The sequence below is a fragment of the Notolabrus celidotus genome, unplaced genomic scaffold (assembly GCF_009762535.1).
Source record: "Notolabrus celidotus isolate fNotCel1 unplaced genomic scaffold, fNotCel1.pri scaffold_584_arrow_ctg1, whole genome shotgun sequence".
NCBI classification, from domain to species: domain Eukaryota; kingdom Metazoa; phylum Chordata; class Actinopteri; order Labriformes; family Labridae; genus Notolabrus; species Notolabrus celidotus.
In genome coordinates, this window is record NW_023260382.1 from 1 (window position 1) to 9,429 (window position 9,429).

Sequence of the window (9,429 nt, forward strand, 5' to 3'; positions counted from 1 at the left end):
TTTAAAATCCTCCTTTTTTTCTGTATAACTTTATTTAAATGACTTTAACAAAATAAATCAACTCTTAAATAAGAAGGAGAGGGAGGAGCAGGATCAAAAGAGGAACATGATCTGTGCAGTCCTGAGGAAGGGGACTCAGTTTTAGGGTCCCTGTACATTCAGTATCATCTTTATCCTTCTCTATTCCACAGGATGGATCTATCTTTAATGTTTGCATGACTTTAAATCCTTCAGGATGGATCAGATCAAAACCCACAGACTGAAACAGGAAGAGGAGACAGGCGGACTCACTCAGTGCAGAATACGTCCACAGCGGCCCCAGCAGCCTCCCTGTCGGCCGGGTCCCAGACCACCAGCCGGCCCTGAACCTCCAGACATCCCAGCAGGGTCCCTCCAGGAGCCAGCTGAGCCTTCCGGATCTCCTCTACAGGTCCACAGTGCTGGTTCTCCGGGATCACACACACCTCGATGGAGTCCTCCTCCAGCATCGTGAGGACTACTTAACCCTGCGGAGGGTTACAGTGTTCACAGAGGAGTCATCCTATACATTCATGTTCAAGTCCAAATACTGATCACAGAGACAGGGTCAGGACCAGAGTCTGGGACAGGACCAGAGACTGGGGCAGGACCAGAGACTGGGGCAGGACCAGAGACTGGGACAGGACCAGAGACTGGGTCAGTACCAGAGACTGGACCAGGACCAGAGACTGGGACAGGACCAGAGACTGTGATAATACCAGAGACTGGGGCAGGAGCAGAGACTGGGTCAGTACCAGGACCAGGACCTGTCATGTAAACAGCTGCTGACGCTCCGGAGTCACATGCCTTGTGTTCCCCTGTCAGCTGACTGAGTCTGACCAATAGGAGCACAGCAGGCCAGGCGACTTAATCGATTATCGAAGCTGGAGTTCGATCAAAGACCAGAACTTCCTCCTCTCTTAATGTTTAGTTTTTATTAATTAAAATTAAATGAAGCAACACAAAGACTCATTATGTTTCTAAAATGATGAAACTACATCTCTCAGTTTATTTAGTCCTTTATTTTCATTCATGTCCAGGTTGTTGTTTTTTGATTCATGCTGTCTTATTTGCTTATTTGTTTGTTTGTTTTGTACAGAAGCCCTAAAAGATATTTTATTTATTTACTTTATTTTTTCATTCAAAAGGACATTATTATGGATATTAAGGATATTAATGAACACTTCTGTAAATATGACAGAATTAGCCAAAAGGTCTAGTTTACATCCGTAGTCTCTTACCAGATGTTAAAAAGGCTCCCTAAAAATAACAAGATGAAACTAAAAAATAAATAAAGTAAGATAAAACAAAATAAAAATAAGAAGAGAGAGGAGAAACCAAAACACACACACAAAGAAAAGAAAAGTACAAATAGCACCACACAATTAATAATGACTCAAAGCTACATCAGGAGATGACATGACAGACTTGATTAATACATTTTATTTTCTCAGTTTCTGGAGATCTTAATTTATTTGTCTCGTTATCTCGAGGAAAAAGAGAGAAAATTAAATCTTTACGATCCTTTAGATTTATATCTAATCTAATCTAAAGGATGTGAGTATTTATTAGAACCAATCATAAACATGAAAAAAAAAACATTTTACAAATTACTCCAATCAGCATAATGAATTTACAAAAAGGATCTAAGAAAAATGTAACAAATTGAAATAAAGAATAAGATAACTTAAAATGAAATAAATGAAATAAAGTGTAAATTAAAAAATAATAAATAAAATAAAATAAATACAGATATAAATATAAATAAAGATATAAATATAAATGTGCAGTTTTAATTGAAGTAAAGACTTATTTTCCCTGTTTTTTAATAACATGACGGTTTGATCATGTATCGATTGCTTTTCCCTTGAAACAGAAGCGGAAGTGATTCTGGCTCTCTGATTGGCTGCCTCAGACTCAGCTGATCTGTATACAGTCTCTCCCTCAGACTGCAGCCTGACTGTGTGCCCCTGTGTTTACAGATCTGATGAGGCTGCGCGCGCAGCTTCCTGCTCTATGTTGTCCTGCTCCTCTATGATGGCGGTCTCTGAGAGATGGACTTAGTGTCCAGCCTCGTGTCTCTGACGGTCTCTAAGGTCTTACAGGGTTCAGGTCTCTGGGGGGTCCGGGATGAGCTGAAGAGGAAGAGGATGGAGGAGAAAGCGTTAGAAGTGTACGGTGAGTGGAGCCGGATCAGGCCTGAACCTGGTCCTGGTCCTGGGACTAAGACAAGTTCACCAACTCAGAAACAAACTTACATTAATGTTAAATATTAATAAGAGGTTCTCTTTATGATGAGGGTCTATCCACAGGACTTTAATATGATCATCTACTGAGGGTTATAAAGATCTGCTGGTCTGAGACCAGAGACACAGTACAGATTATACGTGTGTGTGTGTGTGTGTGTGTGTGTGTGTGTGTGTGTGTGTGTGTGTGTGTGTGTGTGTGTGTGTGTGTGTGTGTGTGTGTGTGTGTGTGTGAGAGTGAGTGTGTGAGGTTTAATGGATATCTGTGACATGTTTCTCTGTTTGTGGATCATTGTTTATTAATAATAATAATAACTGGTATTTATACAGCGCCTTTCAAGAAACCCAAGGTCGCTTCACAGGGTCAGGTAGAGGGTCTGGTAGGAGGTTTGGTAGGGGGTCTGGTAGGGGGTCTGGGGGGACAGATTGGGGGTCTGGTAGGGGTTCTTGGGGGTCACCTTTTGTGAAGGAAGTTGGGTGTTTACAGCTTGTTCAAAACTATTTCAACTTCAGCCGTCTGAGTCTCCAGAGTCTTCTGAGTCTTCTGAGTCTCCAGAGTCTCCAGAGTCTCCAGAGTCTCCAAGAGTCTCCAAGAGTCTCCAGAGTCTCTTGAGTCTCCTGAGTCTCCTGAGTCTCCTGAGTCTCTTGAGTCTCCTGAGTCTCTTGAGTCTCCTGAGTCTCCAGAGTCTCCTGAGTCTCCTGAGTCTCTTGAGTCTCCTGAGTCTCCTGAGTCTCTTGAGTCTCCTGAGTCTCCTGAGTCTCTTGAGTCTCTTGAGTCTCTTGAGTCTCTTGAGTCTCCTGAGTCTCCTGAGTCTCTTGAGTCTCTTGAGTCTCCTGAGTCTCCTGAGTCTCCTGAGTCTCCTGAGTCGCTTGAGTCTCTTGAGTCTCCTGAGTCTCCTGAGTCGCTTGAGTCTCCTGAGTCTCCTGAGTCTCCTGAGTCTCTTGAGTCTCCTGAGTCTCCTGAGTCTCTTGAGTCTCCTGAGTCTCCTGAGTCTCCAGAGTCTCCCGAGTCTCCCGAGTCTCCCGAGTCTCCCGAGTCTCCCGAGTCTCCAGAGTCTTCTGAGTCTCCTGAGTCTAGTTTATTGATGAATTCCATCACAGCACTGGGGCTAACACTTGAAGGAAACTGGATTATTTTCTGAAGTTGTTTCATGAACTTTCATAAAAGAAGAAAAATGTGATCGTACAATAAAAACATTTGAGCTAGATGTTTCTGACGGAGGAACAGAGACCATGGATTGTGTTCTGGTCTCTGTTCCTGCCTGGTCTCTGTTCCTGTCTGGTCTCTGTTCCTGTCTGGTCTCTGTTCCTGCCTGGTCTCTGTTCCTGCCTGGTCTCTGTGTTTGTTTTAAAGACTTCAGACATGTTATTGATGTTCCTCAGACTAAGTGTAGTTTTAGTAAACAACGCCACATCTGGTTTTCTGTCCTCCATCAGATGTGATCCGATCGATCCGGGACCCGGAGAAGCCCAACACCCTGGAGGAGCTGGACGTGGTGACGGAGAAATGTGTGGAGGTCCAGGAGCTCGGGGAGGACGAGTTCCTCATCATCATCAAGTTCTCTCCCACCGTGCCTCACTGCTCTCTGGCCACTCTGATCGGTGAGTCCCTGACGTTGTCCCCTGACGTTGTCCCCTGACGTTGTCCCCTGACGTTGTCCCCAGACGTTGTCCCCAGACGTCCCCTGACATTGTCCCCTGACGTTGTCCCCAGACGTTGTCCCCTGACGTTTCCCTGATAGAAGCTCAGAGTCCTGAAGCTGCTTTAGTCCTCAGTTTCTGTTGAACTGAAACATGAAGTAAAGTGCTGAAAGGAGACCGGAGGAACGTCTTTAATCTCCCTAAGTCAGCAGAGTAGCCTCTCCTCTGTGGAGTAATGCTTTAATCAGAGCAGTGAGTCTCTGCTGAGAGAAAGAGGAGAGGAGGAACAGAATCTGCAGCCGCTCTGACAGAAAGGAACAAATCACAGAAAAAAGAGATCCACAGAAAACAGATGGGCTGGGTGTTATAGGGTTCCTAAAGACGGGCAGGTTCAGACCTCTGATTAAGACTCAGCATCCTCACAGAGTCATCTTTAGAATAAAACATGCCTTAGAGAGGAGAAGAACTCGAGCCTACAGGGATCTTACAGCAGTCGGCTGAGGGTACCTTAAAACAGACGCTTGATTTTTGACATCGAATCTGAACGGACAAGAATGCAAGGCTTACCTTGAGGGTACTTTAATACTGGACCTGGCTTGTACCTTAAAACAGACACCAGAGGTGACCTTGATATAATAACATAGGACCTTTATACAAGCTTTAAAGGGTACCTTAAAACAGAAACTAAGGAACACCTTGATTAAGACGTTTGATGAACCTGAAAACTGACACGTTGGGGTACCTAAACACATTTTCTACTGTGAAACAAAGAGGAACAGGCTAAGGGTTCCTCAAAACAGAAAGGTAAGGGTACCTGAAACAGAAACATGAGGTCACCTTTAAAGTGTGTAGCTGACGTTACAGGGTACCTTAAAACAGACAAAAGCTGGGGCGGACTTAAACCCAGATGCACAGGGGCGTTTCATTCAGATCAAAAATATCAGAAGAAGGAAGAACAAATAATTGGAACCCTGAAACAGACAAAAGAGGGTTCCTCAAAACAGGACCATCAGGATAAACTGAAACAGACAGGACAATGTCTCCTGTTTATTTAAATGTCTGTTTCATTTAGAATTAATTAAACACCAAATAAAACAGAACCTCCGTGGCACCTAGACACAGAAACATAACAGTAACTTGACACAAGAGGGTACCTGAACACAGAGTCTGAAGTGTCTCTGAAACAGAAGCTTTATTAGACTTCACATCAGATGGTTAAGAGTTATTGAAATCAGAAGTAGACAGAAAAGAACCAAGGCAGAAGAAAGAGGTAGGAGAGGGTTCCTGGAAACAGACTCTTGATTAAACTTTAATTAATGCGCCTCATGGAGGTTTGACCTTTCACCTCCTCACCGTTGGTGGCTGCAGATCGATCTAATCTCTGTGCTGCAGAGACGTTAGAGACGTTAGAGACGTTAGAGACGTTAGAGGCAGGAGGAGGAGGAGGAGGAGGAGAAGGAGGAGAAGGAGGAGAAGGAGGCAGGAGAAGGAGGAGAAGGAGGAGGAGAAGGAGGAGAAGGAGGCAGGAGATGTTTACCAAAACATTAATTATGAAGCAGTCATGAAGAAATGTGAAATCCAGGACTGATTAAATCCTGGAGCACATAAACACAGCATGAAGGATCACCGCTGTGAGCACTGTCATCATCTCTGCATGCAGCTGGTCACTTCCTGTCCAGAGGAGCCGCCGCTGCACCTTTAACCACATGAAGTACCTGCAGCAACTCTCAACACAGCTGCAGGGGGAGCCACACGGAGCTGCAGGTCCTTTTAAAACCATCAAGCTGCTCGAGTCCAGCAGAGTCCAGCTGCCTGAGTCCAGCAGAGTCCAGCTGCTCGTGTTCGATAGAGTCCAGCAGAGTCTGACGGCAGGTTTCTGACAGTTCAAAGACCCTGCAGGCGGGAGGGGGACTCGGTTCTACAGCTGCTTTATAAAGATAGTTTCATTAAAGAGGGTCCTTTCAGAGTCCCAGTCTCAGAGACCGAGAGGGGAAGGACTGACGGTTACCACAACAGGAAGTGTCTGAACTTCACTTCCTGTTGACTTGTCCGATTATTTAAACGATTAATTGATTAATTGGATAAAGAATCACTTCATGACTTTGTGTAGCTACGAGCTTTTAAATGGACTCTGAGGTGTTTTCATGTTGTGGTGACTCTGGCGCCCCCTCTGGATAAAGTCGGTAGTGTGTTTCTGGGTTGCAGACTACATTTCCCATGAGCACCGATCCCCCTCTGTGCTGTTATGTGCTGAGTCAGGGAGCTCTGTTAAATCCCTCCTTTAAACAGACTTTTATCAGAGAGCCTTCCCAGACTTAATCTGAATTATATTATAACCATCTAAAGAAATATACTTTTAAAGATTTTATTCCTTTAGAGTTCTTTTAGGGGAATTTATGTCTTTTAAAATATGTTTTATTTCTTTATCTTGACTTCTGTGTTTTTATGAACTGCCTGTTTTATTTTGCTGCCCATGTGAAACACTGAAGACAAGTCTAACATGCGACGTCTCTCTCTGTGTGCAGGACTGTGCTTACAAGTGAAGCTGCAGAGATGTCTTCCTTTCAAACACAAGGTGAGGACCAGAACCATCACATGCTGGATCACATGACATGACTCTGCAGTGGAAGTCACTGCATTAAACACAGACATGACTCTGTAGTGGAAGTCACTGCATTAAACACAGACATGACTCTGTAGTGGAAGTCACTGCATTATAAACAGACATGACTCTGTAGAGGAAGTCACTGCATTAAACACAGACATGACTCTGTAGTGGAAGTCACTGCATTAAACACATGACATGACTCTGTAGTGGAAGTCACTGCATTAAACACAGACATGACTCTGTAGTGGAAGTCACTGCATTATAAACAGACATGACTCTGTAGAGGAAGTCACTGCATTAAACACAGACATGACTGTAGTGGAAGTCTCTGCATTAAACACAGACATGACTCTGTAGTGGAGGTCACTGCATTAAACACAGACATGACTCTGTAGTGGAAGTCACTGCATTAAACACAGACATGACTCTGTAGTGGAAGTCACTGCATTAAACACAGACATGACTCTGTAGTGGAAGTCACTGCATTAAACACAGACATGACTCTGTAGTGGAAGTCACTGCAATAAACACAGACATGACTCTGTAGTGGAAGTCACTGCAATAAACACAGACATGACTCTGTAGTGGAAGTCACTGCATTAAACACAGACATGACTCTGTAGTGGAAGTCACTGCATTAAACACAGACGTGACTCTGTAGTGGAAGTCACTGCATTAAACACAGACATGACTCTGTAGTGGAAGTCACTGCATTAAACACAGACATGACTCTGTAGTGGAAGTCACTGCATTAAACACAGACATGGCTCTGTAGTGGAAGTCACTGCATTAAACACAGACATGACTCTGCAGTGGAAGTCACTGCATTAAACACAGACATGGCTCTGTAGTGGAAGTCACTGCATTAAACACAGACGTGACTCTGTAGTGGAAGTCACTGCATTAAACACAGACATGACTCTGTAGTGGAAGTCACTGCATTAAACACAGACATGACTCTGTAGTGGAAGTCACTGCATTAAACACAGACATGACTCTGTAGTGGAAGTCACTGCATTAAACACAGACATGACTCTGTAGTGGAAGTCACTGCATTAAACACAGACGTGACTCTGTAGTGGAAGTCACTGCATTAAACACAGACATGACTCTGTAGTGGAAGTCACTGCATTAAACACAGACATGACCCTCAGTGGAAGTCACTGCTTTAAACACAGACATGACTCTGCAGTGGAAGTCACTGCATTAAACACAGTCATGACTCTGTAGTGGAAGTCACTGCATTAAACACAGACATGACTCTGTAGTGGAAGTCACTGCATTAAACACAGACATGACTCTGTAGTGGAAGTCACTGCATTAAACACAGACATGACTCTGTAGAGGAAGTCACTGCATTAAACACAGACATGACTCTGTAGTGGAAGTCACTGCTTTAAACACACACATGACTCTGTAGTGGAAGTCACTGCATTAAACACAGACATGACTCTGTAGTGGAAGTCACTGCATTAAACACAGACATGACTCTGTAGTGGAAGTCACTGCATTAAACACAGACATGACTCTGTAGTGGAAGTCACTGCATTAAACACAGACATGACTCTGTAGAGGAAGTCACTGCATTAAACACAGACATGACTCTGTAGTGGAAGTCACTGCTTTAAACACACACATGACTGTAGTTGAAGTCACTGCATTAAAAACAGACATGACTCTGTAGTGGAAGTCACTGCATTATAAACAGACATGACTCTGTAGTGGAAGTCACTGCATTAAACACAGACATGACTCTGTAGTGGAAGTCACTGCATTAAACACAGACATGACTCTGTAGTGGAAGTCACTGTGTTTGATGTTGTATCTCTCAGGAGGAGTTCTCTGTATGAAGGTAATTACAGGAATCAGCGCTCAGTCTCTGAGAGCAGCTCACGCCTCCTCCTGCCTCGGCTGCTCCGACATGAATCACCTTCTCCCATCTTTTTTTAGATCACCAGCTCACACCTGTCTCTTTCATGTCTCTTTCATGTCACATCAACTCTTCTAAAAGCTTCTCCCAGGATACAGAAACCGCTCCAGATATGTAGACTAGATCGTGTTCTTTTAGTGGTCCAAACTGAAACATGTGAGAACAAAGGAAACACAGAGGAGCGGCGTGCGGAGGCAGGAGGAGAGCAGCGTGCGTCACCTGCAGCTTTAAAGAGGCTTCATCATCAGGATGAGGGTCCTCTTATCAGACAAGTGTTTTCTATCAGAGAGCTGCTGATGGATATACTGCTCTCTACATCTAATGGTTAACTGTTTCCTCTTTCCTCCAGGTGACATCTTCACTTTCACTACTGAACACGTGACCCTGAGCTCACTCTGTACTCTGAAACCTTTCTGAAAACATCATGTCTCAATATAAACAAACAGAGTGCATCTCTTCCTGTTAACACCCCTCATCTTTCTTCTCTCCTCAGCTGGAAATTTATATTTCAGAGGGAACTCATTCCACCGAGGAGGACAGTGAGTCTGCTTTACTCTTCTCTGAACCGTTCCTTTAATAAGAATCTGTCTGAAGCTCTGTGAAGGAATAAGGATCTAACATGTTTGAAGCATGACCTGACAGGTAACATGGCTTTAAGGTAGAGTGGACACAGAGGGGGATACAGTGAAGCTGAGACTCAGTGGAGACAGATGGAGATACAGTGAAGCTGAGACTCAGAGGAGACAGATGGAGATACAGTGAAACTGAGACTCAGAGGAGACAGATGGAGATACAGTGAAGCTGAGACTCAGTGGAGACAGATGGAGATACAGTGAAGCTGAGACTCAGAGGAGACAGATGGAGATACAGTGAAGCTGAGACTCAGTGGAGACAGATGGAGATACAGTGAAGCTGAGACTCAGAGGAGACAGATGGAGATACAGTGAAACTGAGACTCAGAGGAGACAGATGGAGATACAGTGAAG

At 44.1% G+C, this 9,429-nt stretch overlaps 1 protein-coding gene across 1 annotated transcript; it reads left to right on the forward strand.

Moving 5' to 3' along the window:
- Positions 1-1,957: 1,957 nt before the first annotated feature.
- ciao2a (cytosolic iron-sulfur assembly component 2A) lies at positions 1,958-9,035 on the forward strand. The gene is made up of 4 exons (XM_034679425.1): positions 1,958-2,196; positions 3,702-3,866; positions 6,431-6,480; positions 8,937-9,035. The coding sequence occupies exons 1-4, from the start codon at positions 2,073-2,075 to the stop codon at positions 9,018-9,020; spliced, it is 423 nt and encodes a 140-aa protein (XP_034535316.1). The 5' UTR covers positions 1,958-2,072; the 3' UTR covers positions 9,021-9,035.
- Positions 9,036-9,429: the final 394 nt, after the last annotated feature.